This window comes from Pleurodeles waltl, chromosome 4_1, assembly GCF_031143425.1.
Source record: "Pleurodeles waltl isolate 20211129_DDA chromosome 4_1, aPleWal1.hap1.20221129, whole genome shotgun sequence".
NCBI lineage: Eukaryota > Metazoa > Chordata > Amphibia > Caudata > Salamandridae > Pleurodeles > Pleurodeles waltl.
Window position 1 is genome coordinate 365,256,554 of NC_090442.1, and position 27,676 is coordinate 365,284,229.

At 45.6% G+C, this 27,676-nt stretch overlaps 1 protein-coding gene across 1 annotated transcript in view; it reads left to right on the forward strand.

Annotated features, from left to right (window-relative positions):
* The window catches only part of LOC138287751 (solute carrier organic anion transporter family member 1A2-like), a 770,793-nt gene that overhangs the window by 167,976 nt on the left and 575,141 nt on the right, over window positions 1-27,676 (forward strand). Inside the window, exon 2 of the mRNA XM_069228524.1 lies at window positions 6,968-7,114. Coding sequence (XP_069084625.1) covers window positions 6,968-7,114 — 147 coding nt within the window. The remainder of the gene's footprint in view (window positions 1-6,967; window positions 7,115-27,676) is intronic.

Sequence of the window (27,676 nt, forward strand, 5' to 3'; positions counted from 1 at the left end):
AGTGGGTCGTGATAGCATGAGCGTGTTTCTGTTGGCATGACGATGGAGGTTTTGTTTTCGCCAGTTTATCACTGACCTTTGGTGTGGCGGACTTGTGTGGGTGTCTGAATTTCGGCGGATTCTGAGATGTGTGTCATAATAGCTGTGGCGGAATTCTGCGGCTGCGGCAGTGTATTGGCGGTCTTCTGCGCGGCGGTAAGCGGCTTTTACCGCCAATGTTGTAATGACCCACTTAATCTTTGATAATTTCTATCTTTACTTGTGTACGTTGGATTTTTGTTGTTTTGTCTTATTTTACTGAGATAACTATTGGCTATTTTTCAAACTAGTATGGTGTACTTTTGTGGTGTTTTCACTGTGTTACTGTGTGTGTGCATAAGTACTTTACACATTGTCTCTGAGATAAGTCAGACTGCTTGTGCCAAGCTACCAAGCAGGGTGAGCAGGTGTTATCCTAGCTGTGTGACTCCCTCTCCCTGACTCGAGTGAGGATTCCTACTTGAACTGTGTGGAAGCCACTGCCAACCAGAGACTCCATTTCTAACAGTCATCATCCCATTAACTGCTTTTTTTGTACCAATTTTGTTTTGTGTCAAAAAATGTTTTCATATCATATACTTCATAATACAGCATACTTGAACATTTTTAATACACATTTCACCCACAAAAATAGATTGGTGCTGAATCTATACCATTTAGTGCAAAATTTCAAAACTCAATGAGATTGCCATAGACATAACTCTAATCCAGTTCAGTTCATTGGAACATAATGGTACAGAATAAGAGTCCCAATTATAATGTTGGTATTGGGTTGAGATTAATCCATTATGTAAGCAGAGACCTGGATTTTCAGTGGTATGCTCCTTGTATAAATTCCTTCAATTAACCCCATAGTTGCAAATGTTGACGTGTTTTGTCTAACTTGATTTCAGGGTCTCCTCAGGAATATTTTTGAAACAAAAAAGCAGTGAAATGAGATGATGACCAACTAATGTTGATTAATCAATGTGATCATGCAAATTAGATTACCTGATCGTATTCGAAAGTAGTCATTTGAAAGTGCTCAGACAAAGTACTTCATTTCATTGCGTAACTTTCTAAAAGTGCAATTTTCAGAATTGTGACTTAAAATCTAACTATGTCATTAAAGAGGGTTTTAGATTACAGTTCCTCAGATACCAAACATGACCCCTACCTGCTCCCAATCAAACAAAACCACCTATTAAATATAACAAGAGAGCCTATATGAGAGGTAGGCCTCGCAGGGGTGGAAAACGAACTTAAAGGTACATGTTGATCTTTTTTTAAAATGAACCCTGCACTATGAGGTGTTTAGGGCCTACATGTGGGTGACTATATGTGCTAAAAAGGAAGGTTTCGGCCTGGCAAAATGTTTGTTTTTTTCCAGGTTGAAATGGCAGTTTATAACTGCCCACAGGCTACTTGAGTGGATGGCACAATATGTGCTGCAGGCCCACTGGTAGCATTTTATTTACAGGCCCTGTGGTGCATGTTACTAGGGACTTATAAGTAAACTAAATGTGTCAGTTAGGTGTAAGCCAATTTTACTATGTTTAGAAGTAAGAGCACAAGTACCTCAGCAATGGTTAGCAGTCGTAAAGTGTGCAGAGTTGTAAAGCCAACAAAAATGAATTCAACCAAAACAGGAGGAGTATAACAAAAACCTCAGGGAAGACCACCCTAAGGCTGACAGGTCTTATACGTATGCTTTGATTACTACGCAAGTCAAATCAAATCAAAGTCTCATAAATCAGAGAATGAACAAGCATGAGTTCACCTCAGTGGGAAGGACAAAGGAAAGCCAATTTACTCTTTAAGAGAGTACTCTGTGATCTCCATAGTCCACCCGACTCTTTCTGCTATTCTTCTTTCATCTCAGCTGCCATAAAGATGCAACAATTCTAAGATTTCACACACCTACAAGCCGTTCTCAAGTCTGTCCAGCAAGGTTAAAGAAAGATGATACATTCATGTGCTTGTTAAATTCAGTGCTTCTCATAATCCAACCTTCATCCTGCATCCTTCAAACTTACACTGTTTGTAACAGGATAAGGTACATGGTAGTCTGCACTCTACAATTGACTTCTTGAATGCTCTATCCATTAAAACAGTCCACGATAATCACAAAGAAAACATTGCTTCACATGGTATAGCAGGAGAAGGAACATAGCATTTGACAATTGGAACACCACCTAGAAATGAAATGTTCATGTGTCACAAAACAATGTTAAACATTTTAAAGTTCAGGTCTATATTAACTTAGTCAATCTAAACTCCAATAACATGATTTCTCATTTATCACTTGTACACCGAAAGTCAGAAAGGTAATTGAAAATGTAAGCAATATGCAGAGCATGCCACTAGGAGAGAAGTATATTGCTTCCAGACTGCACTAGAACAGAGCAGATATTATCTATTCTTCTTTCACAGTGTTCTATGTGTAGTTCACTGAGAAAACAACTTAATTTTCTTACATGACCGGAGGCCACCATCATGCATTATTCCTTTAATGCCACTCCACACAGCACTTGAAAGAACTTCAACAGCATAAAGAAAAACATTCTAGAACAGAACATCCATTGCATATAAGTCCATGCACTTAACAATCTACCTCTTTTAAATGCTGCTCCTTGCAGATAAGTACATTCATTTTTCACTCACAGTAATTTGCTTGTTATTTCATGATTCATGCAAGTATCTTTGCTATAAGGCTTTTTTATGTGTCTATTACAGTACCAATTTATGGAACGTAGCTATTAGGAATTATTACCATTTGTCTTTTGGTGATGTTGGGATGGCGTTTTGATGACTAGGAGTTGTCGCCCCTTGACCTTTTCACGTCATTCCTTGCGGGCCCAGTATGGAGCGGGTCGACTTCTGCTCTCTGCCGAAGTTGCTCTTGAGAGCATTGTCTTTTGCTCTTTGCCTGCGAGCCTTATCCTGCTGAGACTACAATGAGGAGCGGGATACCTCCTACTCTTTATCCGTGGGACCCGGTCCACTAAGGTTGCACTTGAGGGCCTCAGAGCCCCAGGTGAGATTTCTTTGGGGCTCTGTGGGCCACATTCACCCAGTGCGTCTCACAACAACATGCTGGGTGACAATTAAAGGAAAGTACTGGGCAATGACCCAGAGCACAACATGCCGCCATCTTTAATTGGGTTTGTGTAATGTATCCCAGTACACTCAAGCAGCTGCAGGGAGACACTGCAACTTCACTGTGACAGTTAACAGTTGCAGTGTCTCCACAATAAGCTGTTTGGTAAATTATCTCTCAGCATTTCATTTTTAAGTTACTGTTCAGTGAAATGGATCTCAAATTATAATTTTTGATATATTATTAGCATCTATTATTAACTAATGATAAGCCTCTTAGTTAACAACTTTAATATTAATAAGACTCTCCCTTTGAAGTGCTGAATATCCGGAAGAATGTCCACTAATTATCTTAAGCATGTCAGATCAGGACACTAGGAGCCCTGTTATTTCTCAGGCTAAGGTTAATGAGGAACTAATAAAAAAAGTGTTTCAGCATGAAATGTGTACCTGCGTACCTGAGACCCTTGATCAGGTGTTGGCTCAGATATTGAGCTGGACTGTGCGTCCATCTCAGTGGGAGACTCTGAGTACGGAAAGGAGGTAAGAGAAGGAGAAAATCACAACATACTGAGAGAGGTGTTACACTTCCTAAAAATGTGAGAGGTCCTAGCACCTCAAAGAAATTGGGAGGTCCAAGCACCTTGAAAAGAAAGGGAAGTCTAAGCACCTCAAAAGGAATGGGTACCCTATGCGGCACAAATAGGAAAGGTGTCCAATGCGACACATCAGATTCTGGTGTCCACAGCAGCATTCAAGAGATAGACTTCAGAGAGAGTGAGTTCCCTTGGACAAATACATACTAGACCTTAGCCAAGGATGAATCTCCTTCTAGCTCCAAGGGAGTAGTTAAGGACCTACTGGGGCAACAAATGTTCTTCTCACACAACATTAGACACCCCAGAAGTGCTGAATGGTGTCCACAGTACCATGTGGGCTAATTCATCAAAACAAATGGATTAGGAACCCACTCGGCAAAGAGGCATGTAATATTCTAAAGACCAAATGTTCAAGGCCTGTAATTCATGAGAAAGTGTGCCTGACCCCTAACCTAGACCCAGAGCTCATCACCTTCCTCTTGGGAGGGACCCAAGGAAGGGATTTTAGAGATCCCTTAAGGATTGTCAGGACCGCCTCCTTGACATTTTGGGACCCCTAGCAAGGATCATCAGCATGGCCGAAGAGGCACACGTTAACAAACTCCCTTTAGATATTACCCTCCACAGAGGATGTAGTCAAAGAGCTTCAGTCTTTCTTGGAACTGCCAATGCTGGCCTCAATTCTGAGAGGAGTAAATTGGTTCTCATGAGAATGAATCCCAAATTTGAAGACCCGGCTGAGAGAGACTCTTCCAAGAATCCCAAAGGCCTACTCTTCAGAGAGGACATGATTAAAACACTGGGCAAATACATAATCCCCTTTACTGCCCTTGCCAATGCCCAATCTAACATGCACAGGGTTTTCAACCCATGTGTTTATAGATGGGCCAGTAGAAGAGGACTTTCTACCAGCCAAGGCTCCCAGAGGTCCCACTTCACAAACTTTTTTGACAAAGAGGCTCTGGCAGAGGATACCAAGCCAGAGGATCCATGACCTTACATACCCAAAGAGGGCATCTGCATTATGCGAGGGGGAACAAGTCACGTAGACATGGTTCAACCAGTGTCCTGGGTGAGTGCAGTGGTTTCACTGACTTCTTTCCTGGGAAGAGTGGGAGGTCACCGCAGACCTTTTACACAGGACCCTTTGGTGTTAGATACCGTTCAAGGTTTAAAGATAGATTTCCTGATGGAACCGTTTCAAGAAGCTTCCTCAAGAGAGTTAGCTTTATCCACAGATCAGCAGAAAGTGATGGAAGAAAAGGCACAAAGTAAGTTGCAGAAGGACACCATTATATAAGTACCCTTAGCTCACAAGTGTTTCGTAAGTACACGTTTCTTGGTGGAAAAGAAAGACAAGGGCTGAAGGCCCATAATAAACTTACGAGATCTGAACAGGTTCCTTGTATACAGACATTTCAAGACGGAGTGTATCCATTCCTAAGGGGATATGTTACTAGAGAAGGCTTAGTTGGTAAAAGTGGACCTGAAAGATGCCTACTTTACCATTCCAAAGACCAGGGAATGTCAATTCTCTTGGCAGGGCCATCATAATCAATTCTGTGCAGTCCCCTTTGGTCTCTCGTCAGCCCCATGATTCTTTATCAAGGTGATAAGAGCTGTAACTTCCTACCACATGTAAATGGGATGCGCGCATGATCGTCTACGTGGATCATATGCTAGTCATGTCCCAATTCCACATGTTTTGAAGGACTTCTTCTTCTTCTTCTTCTAGAGTGTTTAGGCTTAATAGTAAACAGTGAATAGTCTATTCGAACCCCCTCAATGTATCTGGCATTCTTAGGCTTCACAATAGACACTGTGAATTTGGCTCTCCTTTTGCCCGTTAAGAAGATCAAGAAATTTGAAGGAGATAAGGTACGTGCTGAAGCAAGAGTCTTTGTCTCCGAGGGGAAATAGCCAGACTCCTGGGTCATTCAGGCTATTTTTCAGATGCCCTTTACATTATCGGGCACTGCAGAGAATAAAAGCGAAGGCTCTTTGGGTAGGAGTGTGGTATGGAGACAAGATAGCTCTAGACCAGGAAGGCAAGCTAGAGTTGAACTGGTGGCTGGAGAATTGGAACACCTGGAATGGCAGAATGATCTTTGGATGCTTCCCAGAATTCATTCTGGAGTCAGATGAGAGTCTACAAGGCTGGGTTGCATACTTGGGTGCAATGGACACTGGGGGATTGTGGTCACACCCAGAGAAATCAGATCACATAAATTAGTAAGAGTTGACTTCAGGTCTCTATGCCCTTATGAGTCTCAAACATTGTTTGCATGGCAGAGCAGTGTTGTTAAAGATGGACAATAATTCTGCAGAAGCATATATAAATCGATTAGGAGAGACAAGATCTTCAGACCTGTCAGACTTAGCCAAGAAACCTTGGCTGTTTTGCTCGGAACACAAGATCAGCTTGAAGCCCCTGACTAGTCTAATTCTTCTACATTTGCAAAACATTACTGTAAGCCAATTGAACACGTCTGATGTGGTGCTATAGAGGTACCAATATGCATAATGGTAGCTTCCAGTCTTGTAATGAACTAGCGGTTCTCCAAATTAAATGCCATAAGAATCTGAATTTCATTAAAGACACAAGGGCTAACATTATTCCACCCCACCATCCCTAAAGTGGAGACTTATCTTTTGTTGGGCTATTGAGAAAAAAAATAAAAATAATGACATATATATATATATATATATATATATATATATATATATATAATAATAGGAAAACGTATGGAAGTTTCTTCTTCTTCAAAGCTACTTTAGGTTGGATATTGATGTTCTCCTTTACTTTCAGATAATATCCAATAATTTGCTTCCTTATTCTTTTAAGGTTTTGTGCTCCCAGTAGACTCTTTAACTTTGTTCATCAATCGTTATTGCTCTTCAGCCATGAAGGTGAGAGCAAGTTTTGCATTAAAAAAGGCAGTTTGTTATGGTGGACGTGTTATATGCAATGGATGTTCTGTTCTACAATGATTTTCTGTATGATGTTAAAGTTCTCTTAAGTGCTGTGTGGAGTGACATTAAAGGAATAATGCATAATGTTAACCTCCCTGTCTTCAATGAAATTCAGATTCTCTTGGCCTTTAACTTGGAAACTACTATACCCCACAACAATTTTATTCACAGGTTGATGCTATCCTCCTCATTTGTTTTCAGTGTTGCAAGTATCTACATCTATAACGCTATTCATCTATGTAGAAAATTCTAATATGTTTTTGCTGATTTGCTTGCAGCATGTGAAAGTGAAAATGAGTCTTACATGTGGGTGTATGTCTTGATGGGCAACATTCTCCGTGGGATCGGTGAGACACCTATTGCTCCCTTGGGCCTCTCATACCTCGATGACTTTGCCAAACCGGAAAACTCTCCTTTATATATTGGTAAATAAGCGAAAATATATTACATTAGTATTAATAATACCATTTACTCATTCGAAAACGTGTTTACAAACAGAGTTTCGTCAACTGCATTAATGTAAATAAGTGATTTAACCTTCAAACGTGTCTTCTTAAAGAAAATGTATTCGTATATCATGTTTAGGTATTTCTGCGCTGTGCCTCATAAACTAGAGCAAAAATACATACAGCATTGATTATTTTGAATAACTGAACAAATCATGTGATTATTATTTACTGATGCATCTCGCAGATGGGAAAATTATTGTTTTCCACTTTGTAACATATGATATGAGCACATTTATTATCCATTAAAAATGTTATATTAGTAAAATTCTGACACGACTCGGAGGACTGTTTAGAAACATTTATTTTAGGTTCCGTTGATATATTCAGTGTTCATAAAATAGACACAATAAAGACTTTCATCAACAAAACGTCAGACTTGAATATTCAAGAAGCATTTTTTTTACAACTAACAAACACGCTGGTAATAGGACAGACACTGACAGTAGGATACGTTTTGTCTGTCAACTTTTCATTGTTTAGATGAGGTTTGGTGATTGCAGAATCAGTGAGTCCAAAGGTGAGAAAGCATTGAATAAGAAAGGCAAAAACAACTTTATGCAACTCTGTTTCACAGTGGCAAGCAAGTACAGGGCAGAGTTGGCAAAGTGCAGGAGTCTGTCAGTGTCCCCAAAGCACCCATACGAAGCGTGCGTGCAGTTCAGACACCTACGGCTGCACAGTTACTCGCTGGGCACCTCGATGGTGTGACAGGTCCTTCTAATCGTCACTATTGGTTGATACTTAAGTGGATTGGTTAGAAGTGAATAAAAGTGACTACAGTGAAATTCTCTTAAATCTGTTCGAAAGTCTTGAGCCATAATATTGCACAATTCCTGAAATTTGTGTGAAGGCAAAGGAGCAAAATGTTAATTATTTCCAATAAAATGAAACTTCGTTTGACCTTTACCTGTAGGGCACTGGTTTGTGTACAACACATCTTGTTGAGAGGCATTTTGTCGGGGAACCAGGATCTTGTATGACTTTTCTCTGCGAACAATACCCTCGTGGAGAAAAGTTACTCCAGATTCGAGTGAAGATCCTTCACGTATTGTATGTAAATTTGCAAAAATTATATGTATTTCATGAAAAAGCTTTGCAAATTTCACACACCCCCTTCAGTCACTCAGTGAGATTTTACAACCATCGCATTCTAATAAAACATAGTATGACTCCCTAATTGTGTAGTTGCATGAACACATTATAATATGTGCCAATTGGGCTGGCTTGCATTTTCCGTTATAAGCCAGACCTGCTTGCTTTGCCAGTGCTTCTTTAAGAGGAACCTATGTGCTTGCACATATTTAGTTTATGAAAAAAATAAATACAAAAGTAGGTTACGCCAGCTTAGAAAACCCAAATGATACAACAATGGCGACTAACTAATAGCACTGTGTTTAAGTCAAGTTAAGACGGACAAACAGCATAAAGGGGGCCCGAAAATGTCAGTGTATCAGCAACTATGAACAAACAAGGGCTCCCAAATATAATCACGCCAGATCACATCTACTTTCTAACAAAAGATCTACTTGAAGCCCTATCACCAACAGGAAATTGAAACACAAATAGCTCAATGTATCCATCAACATAATACCATGGGATCAGTGAACAGGCAATCCAAGAAAGGGTAACGGATTAAAAACACAGAAAAGCCAATGACTAACGGGGATGTCTGAAAACTCAGTCCCGCTCCCTAAAGTTCTTATTGTACTGTTTTTAGGATTTGATGACATGGGCTCCTCCAGCTAGCTAAAGTTGTCCTTAGCCAGGCGGGAGATAAGCATGGCTTTCATTATTTTGAGGACTGGCTGACATATTTTGTAGCCTAAGAACACACAAGATGCAACAGTCAGGGAAGTGTCAAAGACTGAAAAAAGCAATGGGATAGTACAAAGAGACACATGCACTGACATAGAGTGCTGAATACAAAATAAAAAAAGAGTCCTCTCTAGTATGCAGTGGAAGGATGCAACTCATCCAATAAGAATGACTGAAATGCACTGTGAGACTGTAATGCTCCTGGAGAAGACATACACAAGACTAGGGAGCAAAGCCATCAAATTAAGAAGAAAACAACCGAGATAGACAACAGAACCATACACGCATGAACAAAGGGCTAAAAGTCAAACCCCACACTTAGGGCCTCATTTCTGAGGCCCTAGTGGCACACTGCGCAACCGGAGCTTCATTCTCTTAATGCTCTGGTGGTGCAGTGTACAGGGTGAAGGAATCCCTTCCTGCACAAAAACAGTCATCCCCACAATGCAGGCACTCTTATACCATGGAACAAGGGTGCCTCCGTTGGCGCATTGCAGCAATTTGTGTGCAAGTGCAGGGGGAGAGAACAGAAATACCCTGTATCTAGTAGATAAAACACATTTCTGCCCTTTGCCAGTGGTGCAGGGCAGTGGAGCAAGGCACTTGCTGCACCACGGGCCTTTTAAATGCGGCTCTTAGTATTTGTCATGTATGGGAAACAATATGGCCCAGATTTGCAAGGTTTTTGTGCCGCCTTAGCACCCCAATTGTTGGTGTAAAGGCAGCAAAAAATGTGCACCCTATTTACGAAGCGTCACTAGATCTGTTTAGTGCCACTTTCCTGGACCTTGCGCCATTTTATTTAGTAGTGCCTCCTCACCCTGCACCATTTAACAAAAATCATACGCAGGGTAGGTGTTCTTTACTAAAAAATGGCTCTAGCCACCCAACGCCATATATACAAGCTTGTGGAAAAATCACATGCGGAACGGAAAAACAGCACAAATACCCATTAGCGCCGAAAATATAATGCCTGCTCAAACCAGGCGTTAAAATGGTGCAAAGGCACAGGTATAAAAGGAAAACACACATTAAGCACTCTGGCAACCACCAGAAAAACATGGACCTGTTGCTGCTCCAGCTAGGAATGAGGAAAAGAAGAAAGGGATGATGAAAAGCACTGCCAGCCTCACTGCAGGACCCTCCATCACCACTACACCAACCACAAAGGCAGCGCAGGAGGAGAGAGCGAGTCTGTCGACAAAGGATATCCATCCTTGGCCAAATAGGGAAAACTCTTGTCATATACTACTGGCTGAAGCTGCTACATGACATAGCACCAGCAATTGTACCAAGGATGATTAGGTCAACCAACATACCACCCATGACAAAGCTCCTGGCTGTTCTGCACATGCTAGCCTCTGGCACTTTCCAGTCACCTGTGGCAGAAATGAGTGGATTATCCCAGTCCCCCTCTCAGCCCTACTGCCAAGTGTATTGGATGTAATCATCAGCAGCCCTCCTCACCAAATCCTGTTTCCCATTGCCCACCAACTGCAGCAGGAGATCCAGCAGGGATTTCATGCAGTTGTCCTCTTCCCACATGTGCTGGGAGACAAGGACTGCATGCATGTGCTACTTGCTCCTCCTGCCAAAACCGAACACCTGTACAGAAAGCACACACATTCAATCAACATGCAGGCCATTGTGGAGCCCAAGGGACTATTCACAAATGTGCTGGCCACGTATCCTGGAAGTGTGCATGATGCCTATATTTTCCAGATTTCCACATAAACCAACGTTTCAAGGATGGACAATATGGCAATGACCTACTAGTAGGTAAGCAAACTGCTATCACTTAACACCTACAACACACAACACACTTGGTGCAAACTATACACACACAAAACTCCCCACACATAGTTAGGGACACATGGATCAACAATCAGCAACATGCGACATGCATCACAGCAAACCTACAATAAACATCTCCAGTACACAAGGACCACAGTACACTCCCGTAATGCCACTTGAGAGGCATTTAGAATGATGCTCCTGTATAGCAGTGCCTGCTCTGCATTCACAAGATGGTGTTCAGCAACTCATTGGCTCTTTAAGCAGCTGTGGCAACATAGCTGTATCACATGTACCCCGGAGTGTGGAAAGGCCTTACATTGGATCATGATGTGGGTATGCCACCACACAATATATTGCTTATTTGCATTGGCACACATATACAGCAATATCTACACTTGAGGCAGGACCACAAATCAAGTCCACCAAAGGGGTGCAAATAGTAGTGTGCAAAAAGGTGAAACAATCCATACTTCGATTGTTTTTCATCTACCAATGCACCAGTATACAGCACACATAGAAATAGCTAATCGTCCACATTGATATGTCATGTACAGAAAAGGAGACAGTCATACACATAAGCAACCACCCCTGCAATGTAGGCATCATAGTATCAGGTGCCGGGGGGCCCGTGTTGCAACATGGAAGCTGAACACGTGTCAACATGGTGGCTGAGGAAAGCAATCCTCCATATCTAGTAGTCATGGCTCACTGCTGATATGTCCCAGTGGTGTAGGATGGGGTTTCAAGACAATTCCTGTCACGTCCTGTGCCACAGGGGCTACACCAAAAAACACAAACATGCCTATATATCCCAATGTACTATGCTACACCTTGCATGATGCCCAAACACACAAACACACGCACACACACACACACACACACACACAAATACATGCCTTACGATGCGCAAGGGGTGTGTGGTTTGAATGCTGCACACCGGGCACAGCACCTGTGTCATGTCACAGAACACAGACAGAGGGATCAAACTCACACAACATGGGTCTTTGGTAGTCACTTGTTACAATTAAATTCATCTACATACATCCACATTACACCCAACCTTCATGTGTGAATTGTAATAGCATTCAAATAACAAAATCTGCATGCCCCTGAGGCTTCACACTCAACTGAAAGCAGTGCCACTACACAACAATATAATCATGTATGCAAACAAGAACTCACACAATGTGTGAAGTAAGTCGGAACCCCTAAATCAGTCTCCAAAACTGTGCCAGGCTAGTCAAAATGATACAAAAGGACAAGTCTAACACTGTCTCTCTTCTCCCATTGCAGCAATCTAGATATTTGGCATCCAACAATGGGTGATACCCCATTTGCCAACCCAGAAACGGGCTATTAGAAGGCCTATAACGAGGCATACAAAAAGAGCAGGAATGTGGTGGAGAGGACATTTGGCATACTAAAGGGTTGCTTCAGATGCCTTGATTTATCTGTAGGCAAATTGTTGTACTCACCACCACTTGTCTGCAAAATCATAGTTGTGTGCCATTTTGCACAATATAGGTATAAGGACCACTGTCCCCTGGAAGAAACAGGTGGAGGTCCCCTGGGAGGCAGATGAGGACAATGATGCCCCACCACCTGAAAGCAGACTACTTAATACTGCTGCTGGGGCATGCAGAAGGGCAGTATTAGTGCAATATGTTTTTCTTGAATACTGACAACACATAGCCACTATGCACCTTTGCTGTTAATAGATTTCTTTTCTTCACAACTGTCTTGGAGTCATTTTAGACATAAGTCTACAACAGTAAATCATCCACAAATCTTAAACCTTGAGTAGCCTACAAATGTTGGTAGACAAGCCTCACACACTCTAGAAGTCTCAACATACACTCAAACTGCATTGAGGGAGGAAGGTGCAAGTGAAATGTATGCACTGACATTTGAACATAGCACATATCAACAATAATATCACACATGTCTGTCACTATAAAACATGATAGCAGAAATAATTAAGATCAAGTGATGAATGCCATCCATAGGTTAGGCAAAGGTAGGACAGCAGTAGGCAGTGCCAGCATCAGTGGGTTACTCTGACCTATGTGAAAAATCTATGCCTGACTGGCACTGGCACAAGTTACAACCACCAACACATCCCTCAGTGACAACGTAGTGACTAAAATACAGAGTACACAGCACCTCAATATGTAGTCCTTTTCACACTCAGGTCAGTTGTCATCTTGCATGTATGTAAAAATATGAGATTTCATGATTCAAATCCAAGTAAAAATGCACGTGTAACACAAGACTGACATATGACGACACGCATGTTTCATTCATATCTGTCAGAACTGATCACACATGCATTGCACACTCATTGTGCATCTGATAAAGATGTTGGCTGCAGCTGTGTGGGAGTACACATGTGATACCTGCACATTTTGAAGGACTTAGGAAACACTCCTATACACAACCGGCCCAGCCACTTTGTGGAGGCCACTTACAGACTGCACAAGTGTTGTGGCTGAAGTCTGTAAATGTGTGGGGGTCAGCCACCAATCATGCATAGAATGGAAAAGCCACAGCAAATAGTGATAGTCCTGGATGTGGAGCAAATGTAATGAACACGTTTTGTGTTAAGAAGATACTGTAACATGCATGAAGGACTGGATACTGTGGATGAGGAAGATAAGGAGCTATTTTAAAATCTACAAACAGTGGCAGCCAGGTGACAAAGGACACCTACACTACACAAGATGGCTGCAACATCGAGAAAGCATCACAAAATGTCACATAGAGTCTACAAATCAACACTATTGCCATGTGAGCCCACACACAAGCTTACACAAAGTGTATGCAACTTTACATCACACTCCCACTGTTAGGAAGTCCCCCAGTGTCCCCTAGCACTAATACGTATGAGTGAGGCATGTTGGCACTGACACTCTTTGTACCCCAGTTTGCAACACATGTTCCTGTCACAATATCTACTAATGAAGTGTAACAGCACAGACAGAAGACATGAAAACCACATATCACAGTGTCCTGTAAGTCTCTAGTGGATAATAGGGCATGGCTATCACCGATTGACCACTGAGTCCCAGGAGATAATGTGTACGGCTGACACCAATCGACCTGTAAGTCCATTGTAGAAAATAGGGCATGGATACCACCAATTGACCACTGAGTCCCAGGAGATAATGGGTCTACCTGTAAGTCCCTAGTAGATAATACTGCATGGGAGGGTAGGCAATAGTTTTGTGTCACTGCACGTCATTGTGCACTGATGTGTACCCTGCACTCCTTGTCTGACAACAGCCCTGCCATACAGAGTGTGTGTCAAAACGAATTCAGTGAAATGACACATGAAGAGCAAGGGCACTGTCTAAGTGTATGTGTAAGGTACCTTTACACAAATTACTACCTAACTGTACTCCCTTGTTGCCCCCTGCATTGTGAATATCACTGATTTGAACATGCACAAATGCAATGATGCAGCAATGGACCTGGTGTATGTTCAAACCACCTCTGCACACCTGGGTACAGGGGAGATATCTCAACATCAAACAACATGTAATATACCATTATGAGCAAATATACTGCACAGAAGGACTGCACTAACCCATAATTTAGTAAATGGGTTGTAACATTTTACACCCAGAACACACAGCTGTAGTTTGCAGAAGATGAAGATACACAGAGAAAAATTGTCATTCACATGCATGTCACTAAACAAATCACCATTTAATTTTTCCAAACATCAGATCCCAAAACATGTCTGTAGCACTAAATGAATAAACCCACCCACCCAACTGCCTTGCATGATGGCTTGCACTCAGCACTTTATTAGGTTATATGACACGTGGACAAGTCAATATGTTCATGTTACAATCACTTTCCATGTCAAGTACATAGCATCCATGGATGTGACATGGAGATTGTGATTTGATGACAACACTATATCAGCACATTAAACAAATATATGTAGATCACATGTACAATACTATCACAAAAGTTAGCCTAAACATATCCTTGTAAGGCATATATCATAACTCCTGTAAACAGTTGACACCTACATTGTACACGTGTATAGAGCAGTATGTGTCATACAAATGTACAAATGCAGGCTATCAATCCACAAGGTATGTAAAATACAAACCTGTGTACTACAAGACACCATACATCTGCAAACACACATAACACAAATTTCTACTAAAAAATCAACGCATTGGTCATATGCGTGTTTTTTACACACGTTGCTTGTGAAAAATATTGCGCATACCATGCAGCTTATATATGCTACCTCATGTTTTAAAATTGTGAGATCATTGGAAAATTACACCTTGGAGCGTTGCATTAAAAAAAAGACGCATTTCCCAAAACGTGCAGCATGTGCACAGAGAGTTATGTAATAGATCTGGCATGATGCCAAACAGGACCTACTGACTTACTTTCCTTTCATTTTCTATTCACAGACTTTTTGTCTGCCTTTGAGGGAGGTTGTGATAGTTTTGTGGAGAGTTTTGAAGTGCCTTTGGAGTGATGTGTTGTGCTGTGTTGTGTCCCTGAATTGCTCCTTGTGTCCATTTGGTGAGTAGGAATTGTTTTGTCTACTGTGTGGTCATTGTATTGAGGGGTGTTTGTATTAGGGGTAGTTTGGTACTTGGGTCAGTTGGGTTAGGGTAGTCTTTGCTTAGTTTTTGGGTGGACAAGGTATTGTGGGAGGGTAGAATGTCAGGGAAGGATAGGTCCCGTCATTTTGGAGCACTACCTCCAACTGGAGGACCAGTTGGTCCTGTACTACCTCCCCCACATGGTGGCCCAGGGTGGAAGGGCGATCCAGGGCTACTGGTGCAAGGCCAGAAAGCTGTGTTGGGGCAAGATTCTGGTCCATATGAACAGGATCTTTTAGGTGGGGAGGACAATGTAACAGCTGAAACATTGATGGGCAGATCTGATAGCACGTTAGGGGGTGACCTGCTGGACTTCCTCAGAGTTGAGTGCGGTGGAACAGTGGGTGAGTATACAGACTCTGTGGGTTATTCCAGTTATGAGGATGTTATGCATGTCTGTTTGATATATGCTAAAAAAAAATGTAAGTCAAGCAAAAGGGCTGCCTTGTGGGTGAGGTCAATTGTGTACTCATGCAACCATGAAAAGGCCAGTGAAGCCACAAGCTGTAGGAAAATAGCTCATCACTCATCTTATCCCGAGTATGGTATGTTAGATCTCTTTGACACTAAGATGATGTGTAGACGTTTTGGCACAACTGTGTCATGGATATATAGAACACATTCACAGGAAAATATGTCCTTGACCACTGAGGGATTGAAAGATGTTGGATGTTGCAAAGTCATGTACATGTGATGATGGAATTGATGCAGGAGTTAGGTAAATATTTCTGAGTGTCCGTTGAGTCACGTATGTATTGGGTGACATGATTGTCCATGTTTGCTAAATGATGCACCGATGAGACCTTTGCAAAACTGTGTACAGTGTGGCTGAGACACACATGTATCATCCCTGCACACCTGTTAACATGTCAATGTGGCCTATGCAACGTATGTCACAAAGACATCTCATTTAGCTTTTTAAGGGTTATCTTTATCCAAAGTCCCCTATGTACTTCATGTAAATCTGCGTGATGGCAAAATGTAACCAGGCTGTTAAATGATGAACATCCACAATGCAATGCCTCATGCTTTCTCTTGCAGGTGGTCCACCTCTATATACCATCAGAGAAGTCTTGTACATCTACTGTAGTGAGAGTATGGTGTGAGATGTGGCATGGTCATATGTGATGGTCTTGAAGAACAATTGTATGTATGCCACTACAGTCACCATAATCAAAACTTGGATGTGGACTGATTTATTGCACATGTGTTTGAGATGTGATTTCCTAGTACGCAATGCACTGGTGTCAACATGTACCGGTAGAAGCTTGTAAGTATGTGTCATGGTACAAGAGTACCAAGAAAAATGTTGAATGTTGGTAAATGTGCATCTTTTTAGGATGAGACATATATTTGGACAATGTTCATATTTAGATTTCTAAATATGTGACTGCACTGTGTGCCCCACATGGCACAGGTCAGCTCCACACATGGTGTGATTTTACACCCTTTGATTACTACCCAGATGATGCTATATAGTTGGAAGGGTCCAATACATCAGTACTACATACATATCAACCAGCATGATGGTTCATACCCATACTCAGTGTCATTAGTCAAAACATTTGCAACACATGTGATCCTCAGATATCGTGCCCTGTTTGTGGGCTGAGGGTTGTCCATACAACCTTGTCAGACCACATTCCATCTTCTCATACAATCTTTGTTAATGATGGACCTGTAAGTGTCCATGATGTGAATCAAACATCTTCTCACTGTGTACAGCAGTAGTCAGTGTTGAACCAAATTCCCAGTGCAAATTAGGTATTTGACATGTGTACACCGACATATGAGATGGTGGTGCTGAGTGATGTAGTGCTAGATGCAATTAATATGTTTTTGACCACTGTACAAAGTATGCTAAACATAGTGCTAGGCATGAAGGTACTCTTGGATTCTCCCCTCAGTTATGGCACAAGGAACCCTGTACAGAGCTGTGTTGATATTTGGAATGTGTCACCTTCTTCTGTGTGACATGAGTGACTAGTGTTCCCATATATTTCCCATAATATATGTTTGACAGACCTTTTCCATGCAGCAAATGGTCAGACAATATCCCAGCCATAGCAGGCACAAACTGTTGTAAGCCTACCTGTCGGTAGCGCTCTTTGCTCAGATGTAATTTGTACATGCAATAAGAGCATTAGTCTATGTTGCATGAATGAGAGTCAAAGAAGACCTGTACCACACGATGAGTATAATATACCACGTTACATGGATGCTGTGTTTGATAATAGTTGTCAATGGTGTCATGGTCCTTAGGAGATGATAAAGGATGTTGATTTTCTATTGGTCCACAGTTGATAGCTGAGAAACCCTGAATAAGTTCAATTTCTAGGAATGTTGAAGATTGGCCAACATGTACATGTACATTGCCCATAACAACCTATTATTTAAATGTGTGCATCAATGTCAGAGCTTTGCAGTTGCTGTTTTCAATGCATGGCTGTTTGTCTTTTGCCTGACAGACAGTAGCCTAACATGTCCTCTTTTTCTTGCAGCTGCCAACATGACCCTAGTAGAAAAGAGAAAATTAGCAAGAAGGATTGAACACTATCACCACATCAGGCAGGTCTGCAGGGGTTACAGGAAGATGGAGGGCCTCTATGACCATGAGAAGGGCTCAGGGAAATGGAGGGCAATCTCAGTAGAGGGTCAAGAAAGTAACATTGTGATTTCTGCCACCCAACCAGCAGGCACCACTTTGTAACTCTTTTTGCCACACTGTCCCTGGCATAATGTATACAAAGGGGGCGTTCCCCCGTTGGAGGGTGGAGAGGGACAGAAAATGGCACAAAGGAATCTAACAGATTTTTTTGTGCCATTTTTTCCTGGCACTTTTAACGCCTGCTCAGAGCAGGTGTTAAAAGGAGGCTTGCATTGGTTACAATTGGACCCTGGGTGCTTTGCAGGATTAGTGTTTAAAAGTTTGACGCTAATCCTGCAAAGCGCCGGACTAGCGTAAAAAATTCCAACTACCGCCATTATGCACCATATTTTAAGTACGGCACACACGTGGTGGCATTAGGGGTGCTAAGAGGTGCAAGAAAAGTGGCACTGCAATCTGTGGGCATAGTGCACTACATATATTCAGAGTTAGCAAGCCTATACCAATGATATTACACAAAAGGCCATTAAACCACAAGCAACACCCATCTATAAAACAAAAGGTCCACCACAGAGAACTTAAAAAGACAATGAATGGTGGGAGGGGTTATTATTTTGGGGTCCCAACTAACCTAGTGTGGGGACCCAAAGATGATGGGGGCAGAAAGAACATGTTGCTGTGAATGTTTTTGGTGTCCGTCCCATTGTCCTAGGACAACCACAGACTAAGTTATGAGTAAATTTGTTTTGTAAAAGTAATGCCCTGCAAAGCATTATGGGTAGAGTTTTCCAGAGTACCGTGAATGTTGTAGTATTGGCTTTTCCGCTGTGCCAGGAGAGCCGCTTTCACTTTGAGGATTTCTGTTTTACATAAAGAATTCACCGATTTCAAGTCTTTTAAGGAGACACCCACAAGAAATGACTCTGATTAGTTAACTGTGAGCAATGTGACCAGCGTTCCAATTCCGTTGATCGAGCTCATGCTATTGTGCCTCTTCGCGCTGTGAGCTCCATGGCCACCATGCAGCACAAAGGGGAGAGACAATAGAAATAGTTAGCCCACGCTTAAGTATATCAGCAATCATGCAATAATCCATGTAACAGGAGCAAGGTGCGACAAAAGTGGTAAGAACATTAAGTTCTCTTCAGAAGTTAGAAGAATATTAAAGGACTAACAATTTTAAAAATAAGATAAAGTTGAACGAATAAAGAATTTAAGGTGAAAACTATGTACATAAAAAACAAAAACTGCATCATCTAACCACCACCACAAAATGTTTTCATAAATGAATTAAGCTGAATGGGGAGCAGGATACGGTGTGGCAAGATGAACCAAGAAGTCACATAGTTTATTTTGAAGCTCCCTCCTCTCACCAGATTATTATTCCACAGATTCTGCCTTAACAGCTTGAACCCAAAGGTGCGATTTTTGCTGGGAGTTAGCCCATGCCTGGACCAGTGGCTCACGCATCCTCTCCTAGAGCCCCTGTGGCACTCGGCCACTGATGGGGATTGAGCTATATTATGGGTGATGTGCTCTGTGTGCTGACCACAAGAGGAGGAGGAGCAAAGACTACTGCTCGCTGGTGGTATCTGCCTTTTCAAACAGGAGTGAGGAGCTGCAGAATGGTGAATAGACATGGCCACAGGAATGCCAATGCCCATGAATAGCAGACTCACTGCAGCATGCGGTTTCAGCGTTGTTGTGGACATTTAGTTGGTCATTACAACACTGGCGGTTGGAGTTAAATCGGCGGTAAGACCGCCAACAGGCCGGCGGTAAAAAAAATGGAATTACGACCGTGGCTGAAACCGCCAACATAGACAGCCACTTTAACACTCCGACCGCCACGGCGGTACAAACAAACAGCGCAGCGGTCACAGCCAACAGACAGGCGGAGGAGAATAGACCGCCCACAGTATCACAACCTACCAATCCGCCACCTTTTCCGGGGCAGATTCACCGCGAACAAAAACACGGCAGAAACAGAAGGGGAAATGCTCACCTCAACACACCTCACGAGGAACCAGGACGCCATGGAACCAGAGCTTCACATTTCCTAGCCTTCATCTTCTTGCTGCTCTACCAGGAGCACGAACGCCGGCGGCGAAGACCACGGTGAGTACTGCACCTATGACACGGGGGTGAAAAACAGGGACACGCACACGCACACGCAACATGCAACACCCCCACCCTCACCCACAACAACACACACACTAATACATATTGATACATCACAGTTACATCCCCAAAACCCCCGTAAGAATGCAAAGACAAAAGGAAATTAGTGTAACCATTGTAATCTATTAAAATCCAGTACGCAAAAATATATATACACTATTAACAAATATATACACCAAGAATAGAAGTCCAGGTATTGCTCCATTTAAGTCCGTGGAACACTGGGCCCACACTGCATGGGCGAGGCCCACAAAAGGTACTCGAACATGACGGAGAGAACACTGCAGGGGCATCAGATAGAAATAAAACAGGCACCTCAGGGGGAAGGAAAAGGGGGGGGCACCTCAGCCGGATGAGTGCACGACGCCAAATCCACTAAGGGGCCACATGCCCACTGTTTAATCCTGGGGAGTGCAAAGCCACAGTCTCTCAAGTCTCTACAGTGGGTGGGTTGCCCACTGTTCAATCCTGGGGAGTGCAAAGCCACAGTCTCTCAAGTGGATAACAGTTTCCACTAGTTCTGGAGGGGGCTTTGTGCCCAGAGTGCTTCATCCTGCCAAGGACAGAGGTAGTGGATGCCTGTCTCCACTGGTTCTGGAGGGGGGCTTTGTGCCCAGAGTGCTTTATCCTGCCAAGGACAGAGATAGTGGATGTAAATCTCCACTGGTTCTGGAGGGGGCTTTGTGCCCAGAGTGCTTCATCCTGTCAAGGACAGAGGTAGTGGATGTCTGTCTCCACTGGGTCTGGAGGGGGCTTTGTGCCCAGAGTGTTTCATCCTGCCAAGGACTGAGGTAGTGGATGTAAATCTCCTCTGGAGGGGGCTTTGTGTCCAGAGTGCTTCATCCTGCCAAGGACTGAGGTAGTGGATGTAAATCTCCACTGGTTCTGGAGGGGGCTTTGTGCCCAGAGTGCTTTATCCTGCCAAGGACAGAGGTAGTGGATGCCTGTCTCCACTGGTTCTGGAGGGGGCTTTGTGCCCAGAGTTCTTCATCCTGCTCGTGGCGGACTCAGTAGCGTCAGTGCTCTTGGCGCTCATGGGCCAGCGGTGCTTGTGGCGGAGGTGTCCTCTGTAGCGGTGCTTGTGCCGGCGGTGTCCTCTGTAGCGGTGCTTGTGGCGGCGGTGTCCTTTGCAGCGGTGCTTGTGGCGGCGGTGTCCTTGGCAGCGGTGCTTGTGGCGGCGGTGTCCATTGCAGCAGTGCTTGTGGTGGCAGTGTCCTTGGCAGCGACTCAGCTGATGGCGGTCCTGTCTGGGCCAGCGGGGCTGCTGCTGGCGGTCCTGTCTGGGCCAGCGGGGCTGCTGCTGGCGGTCGCCTCCTGGCCAGGGGGGCTGATGGCGGTCGCCTCCTGGGCAGTGGGGCTGATGGTGGTCTTCTCCGCCGTGCCAATCTTCCCAGACTTGCCGGGTTTCTTGTGCCCCTTCCCCACCTTGGAAGGTGTCGCAGCTGACTCCACACTCCCAACTGTACCCATGGGAGGGGCTTTGGTGGCTGGTGTCTTCCCCCTCTCCGGTCGGGCACTGGCCAACTTTTGATGCTTGACAGGTGGGGGACTGTCCGTGCTGTGGCTCCTTGCCACACTGGCTGCCCTACTGCCTGGTGCACTCCAGAATCCAGTGACTACTGGCACCACTGATCCCGCTGATGTCGTGGCTGAGGTGCTAGGTTGGGACCTGGAGACTGATGGGGTGGGGGAGGTGAGGGAAAGAGGTCAAGGGTGGAGAGGAAAAGTTTCTTTGGAACACTGGGACGGGTAGCTGGAGGGGGTTTGGGAGTGGAGGAAGAGGTTGTGGTTGTAGGAGGTGTACGTTTGGTGACTTTGGGTGAAGGTGCATGTGCTGGAGGCTGTCATGAGGTGAATGGCTGTTGGGTGGGTGTGTGCCTGCGTTTGTGTACCTTGGGAGGTGGCGTCACAGACACACTGGGAGAGGACGCAGGGGATGTGTGAATTGTAGTGGGGGTGGTGACTGCACTTGAGAGGGGTGTGGTGGTGATGGAAGTAGTGGCTGTAGATGTAGTGCATGCAGGTGTAAGTGGAGACAAGACTGGGAGGGAGGAAGGAGACAAGGAGGAGGGGGACACAGTGGAGGCAGTGGATGTTGCTATGTCTGCATGTGTGTGATGTTTGCGTGAGTGCCTGTGGGATGTGTGGTGCTTATGTTTGCCTGAGCTTCCTTTGTGGGTTGGGGTGTGTGCATGCTGGTCTGATGGTGTGCTTGGTGTAGGCTGAGGTACAGGGGTGTGGGTCTGGGTAGAGGAAGTTGGAGGGGGGCCGCTAGAGATAGGGACAATGGCTACCATCAGTGCTGAGGCCAGAGTCTGAAAAGCTCGCTGAAGGGCTGCCTGGCCAGAATGAATGCCCTCCAGGAATGCATTGGTTTGTTGCAACTGCCTCTCTACACCCTGAATGTCATTCAACATGGTAGACTGCCCAACAGTGAGGGACCTGAGGAGGTCAATGGCCTCCTCACTGAGGGCAGCAGGGGTGACTGGGGCAGGGCCTGAGGTGCCTGGGGCAAAGGAGATGCCCACCCTCCTGGGTGAGTGGACACGGGGCAAAGGCTGAGGGGCTGCTGGGAGGGCGGTGCTGGAATGGGGGGTGGCGGCTGTACCTGTAGATGGGGGGGCACAGATGGGCCAGCCACCACTAGGGAGCTCCCATCAGAGGACGAATCCGTATCAATTGTCTCAGCTCCTGTCCCCGCTGTGGAGCTCCCCTCGCCCTCCGTCCCACTGGTGAAATCAGACTCCGTAGTGTCGCCCTCCAGGGCCATGTGGGATGCAGCTCCCTCCTGCTCTGGTGCCACTGCTCCTCCGCCTGATGATGCTAATGCGCACAAGAACAGGGAGAACACAAAAAGGGGACGACGACAGAAGAAAGACATGTTGAGTGCATGCATTACCACTACCGTTGGCGGACACGACAGACACAGAAGCCCCCTACACTATGCCGCGCACTTGGGGTCCACTATTCAATCCCTGGGACATGGCCTATAAGGCTACGGCCAACATCTGCACACATGGATGTCACAGGAGCCTGACTAGGTGTAGTTGGAACTGTACCCAGGTGGGGTGGGGTGCCACAGGGCCTGCCTGAAAAAGGAGACCTAACTAGCACACTCGCCCTGGCCTAGGGGAACCCACTGCCCACCTCACCCACCCAGAAACCTCAACTGCGCGCTGAAGCAGCAGAATGAGAGTGTACTCACCCCCTTGTTGCTGCTGTGATGCCCTCAAGCACCCATCCAACTCCGGGTACGCCACCACCAGGATCCTGAACATCAGGGGGGTCATGGTGCGACGGGCACCCCTCCCACGTTGGGAGGCCATCCCCAGCTTGGCCTCCGCCACCTTCTTGCTCCAGCTGCGAATGTCCTCCCATCTCTTATGGCAGTGTGTGCTCCGTCTGTGATAGACCCCCAGGGTCCGGAACTCCTTGGCGATGGCATGCCAAATATCCTTCTTCTGGTGGGTGCTGACCTACAGGAATTGTACAGGGGAAAAAGAGAAGTTATTACCAACTGCACCGTCACAGTCATTGGCCCGTATCCCTACCCTTGCCATGTGGCACATGCACTCACCGTTGTTTCATGCACGCCTCATTCTCCCCCCCTATCTTTCATCCACCCCACTCCACACAGACATAGCCCATACAGCATGCTCCCTGTGTACTTACCTGTTTGTCTGGAGAACCCGTAGAGTAGCGTGTACTGGGGGAGGACCCCATCCACGAGTTTCTCCAACTCCTCTGATGTGAAGGCAGGGGCCCTTTCCCCAGACGCACGAGCCATTGTCTCTTCCAGACTGAGGTCACAGCAGCACTTGCAGTGTAGGTCCTCCCTTGTCGAAGATCAGGTATCGAGTGATTGAACAGATAGAAAATGGTGGTCACGTCCGCGGCGGTGCGTACCGGCATACATCGTCATTGGCTCCTGGGACCCATAGGGTCCAATTGTAACCAATGCAGAATTGCGCCGCGGTCTTCGACCGCCTACCGCGACGGTGTACAACGCCAGCGCATTTACCTCATATCCCATTGTCCCACTTTACAGGTCAGGCAGCCGCCATTTCATGGGCCCACATGGCTCTATTTAACTGCGTCACACATAACTGGGCCTTGCCTCAACACTCTAACATTCTAATTTCAGATTATGAATCGTGTTCTGTGTAAGCTGTGTGTACGTACCTCTGAGTTGGTTGTCTCTGTGCTCGCTGTTGTCCTTCATAGGCACCGTCCGCTGGGACATGTGAGGAGATGGCGGCATCCTCTGGTGTAGAGACCGGTGGTGAACCTGTCGACAATGGAGGAAAGACATGTAATCATCACATACAGGCTTGATCGTGCCCCAATCCTGGAACCAGTTAGAGCCAGACCTGATGTCAGCAATCCACCATCCCACAGGAATCCCCCCTCAAGTGCAGGTGCTGTCAGTACTCCATTTCCTTGCAAGTGGGTCATTTCAAACAACAGTGGCCATAGTATCAGGGATGTCCCACCCTATGTTTTGCAACGTGTTGTCCAGAGTGTTGTCTGCCCTGCTGAAACACATGCGGAGCTACATCGTTTTCCCTCAGGTGGAGGATTTTCCTACAGTGAAAGGTGACTTCTATGCCCTGGGACATATCCCCAACATTATAGGTGCCATTGATGGGACACATGTGGCCTTGGTGCCCCCCCCCGCAGGAGTGAACAGGTGTACAGAAACCGGAAGAGTTATAATTCGATGAATGTGCAGATGGTGTGTTTGACAGACCAGTACATCTCCCATGTAAATGCCAAATTCCCTGGCTCAATGCATGACGCTTACATCCTGCGGAATAGCAGCATCCCTTATGTGATGGGGCAACTCCAGAGGCACCGGGTGTGGCTATTAGGTGAGCACCTGGAACCAAATCAGTGGGAATAGTTGTCTGGGTCTGGGGATATCCCTGCAGGTTAGTGTGTGTCTAACAGTTGTCCCTCGCCTTTTTCAGGTGACTCTGGTTACCCCAACCTGTCATGGCTACTGACCCCAGTGAGGAATCCCAGGAGAAGGGCAGTGGAACGCTACAATGAGTCCCATGGGCGAACTAGGAGGATTATAGAGCGGACCTTCGGCCTCCTGAAGGCCTGGTTGCAGTGCCTCCATATGACAGGTGGATCCCTATTCTACTCACCAAAGAAGGTGTGCCAGATCATCGTGGCCTGCTGTATGCTTCACTACTTAGCTTTGCGACAAAAGGTGCCTATTCTGCAGGAGGATGGTCCAGATGGAGGTGTTGTGGCAGCTGTGGAGCCTGTGGAGAGTGAAGACGAGGAAGCAGAAGAAGAGGACATTGACAACAGGAACTTGGTTATCCTGCAATACTTCCAGTGAGACACAGGTAAGAAGACAAACCTGCCTACTACATGTAATGTAACACTACTACCTCATTACTCTCTGTCCTTTTCACCCAGTGTATGGTCACTGAGTTTTCACTTTCCCTTACGATTTCACAGATGTGGGTCCCACTGTGTGACATCTGCTTTGTTTCCTCAAGGACTAGAGCTGTGTGACATAGGTATGTTGACATTACAATTGAAAGAGCATTTTGTCACTGTAATTGCTAATACACTATTTCGAAATCACAGACAGACTCCAGATTGTTTTGTGTTTTAAGGGTGTTTATTTAAGTGCTCAATATTGGAGGGTGCTGTAAAATGGGGAGGAATGTCCATGGCAGAGTCCAGTCTATCAGTCTCACAGGTGCATTGTCCAAAGGGGCATAGGAAGTGGAGCTGGGGCAGTTTGAGGATGGACAGGGTGACAAGGTAGGACAAAAGGATGACATTCAGGGTGGTCTCATTTCTTGGCGGGTGTCTTGGCATCGTTCTCTGTCTTTGTCCTGGATCTCAGCGACCGTTTGCAGGGTGGTTCTCCATCTGCAGGGGGTGGGGTACTGGTGTGGTGGTCCTGTGGTGGTGCCTCCTGTCCACTAGCGCCGGCGGAGGTGATGAGCTGTTCATCGTCCAGGCTAGTGTCAGGGGCCCCTTGTTGTGCCACAGTGTCCCTCCTGGTGTTTAAGACTTCCTTCAGCACCCCTACGATGGTGCGTAGGGTGGAATTGATGGATCTGAGTTCCTCCTTGAAGCCCAAATACTGTTCCTCCTGCAGCCGCTGGGTCTCCTGAAACTTGGCCAGTACTGTTGCCATCGTCTCCTGGGAATGATGGTATGCTCCCATGATGTTGGAGAGGGCCTAGTGGAGAGTGGGTTCCCTGGGCCTGTCCTCCCCCTGTCGCACAGCAGCCCTCCCAGTTCCCCTGTGTTCCTGGGCCTCTGTCCCCTGAATGGTGTGTCCACTGCCACTGCCCCCAGGTCCCTGTTGTTGTTGGGTTGGTGGGTTAGCCTGGGTTCCCTGTAGTGGTGGACACCCTGCTGATTGATGTGTCCTTGGGGCAGAGGTATGGGCCCGCTGGGTGGGTGCTGTGCTGGTGTTTCCAGAGGGGGGAAGCTCTGTGGTGGCCTGTGAGTGTGTGAGGGGGACCGACTGTCCAGAGGTCCCAGATGGGCCAGGCTGGTCGTCTAGATCCAGTTGGACAGAGCTGCTGTCATCACTGTGGGCTTCTTCTGTTGGTGGTGTGGACATGTGTGGACCCTCCTGTGCGGAGACGTTGGGTAGGGGTCCTGCAAGGGTGTAAAAGCATGATTATTGCATCTGTATGTACCATGGTGTGTAATGGGTGGGTGACCGTGTACCCCAGTGCTTGCATTCCTGTGTGGGACCTTTTGTGATGATGGTTTAGGGGGGTGTATGGATATGTCCCGTGGCCATGCATTGGTGATGGGTGTCCATGCTTTGGTGTTGCATGCAGGGCTTGGTGTTGGGATGTGTGGTTTGTGATAGTGGGACATGTGTGAGGAGTTGGAGTGATGGGGGTGAGGGCGAGGGTGGGGGTATGTGATGGCATGCAGGTAGGGTGGGAGTTGTAATAGTTAAGGTTTGACTTACCAAAGTCCATTCCTCCAGCTACTCCTTCGAGGCCCTCAGGACGCAGAATCGCCAAGACTTGCTCCTCCCATGTTGTTAGTTGTGGGGGAGGAATTGGGGGTCTGCTGCCAGTCATCTGTACCACAATTTTGTGTCTGGATACCACGAAACGCACCTTCCCCCGTAGGTCGTTCCACCTCTTCCTGATGTCATCCCTATTTCTTGGGTGCTGTCCCACTGCGTTGACCCTGTCCACTATTCTGCATCATAGCTCCATCTTCCTAGCTATGGAGGTGTGCTGCACCAGTGATCCGAATAGCTGTGGCTCTACCCGGATGATTTCCTCCACCATGACCCTGAGCTCCTCCTCAGAGAACCTGGGGTGTCTTTGCCGTGCCATGGGGTGGTGTGGGGGATGTGTGGGGTGGTGTGTGTTGTGATATGTGGGGTGATATTTAGTGGTGTGTTGTGTGGGGAGTGTGGATGTTATGTGG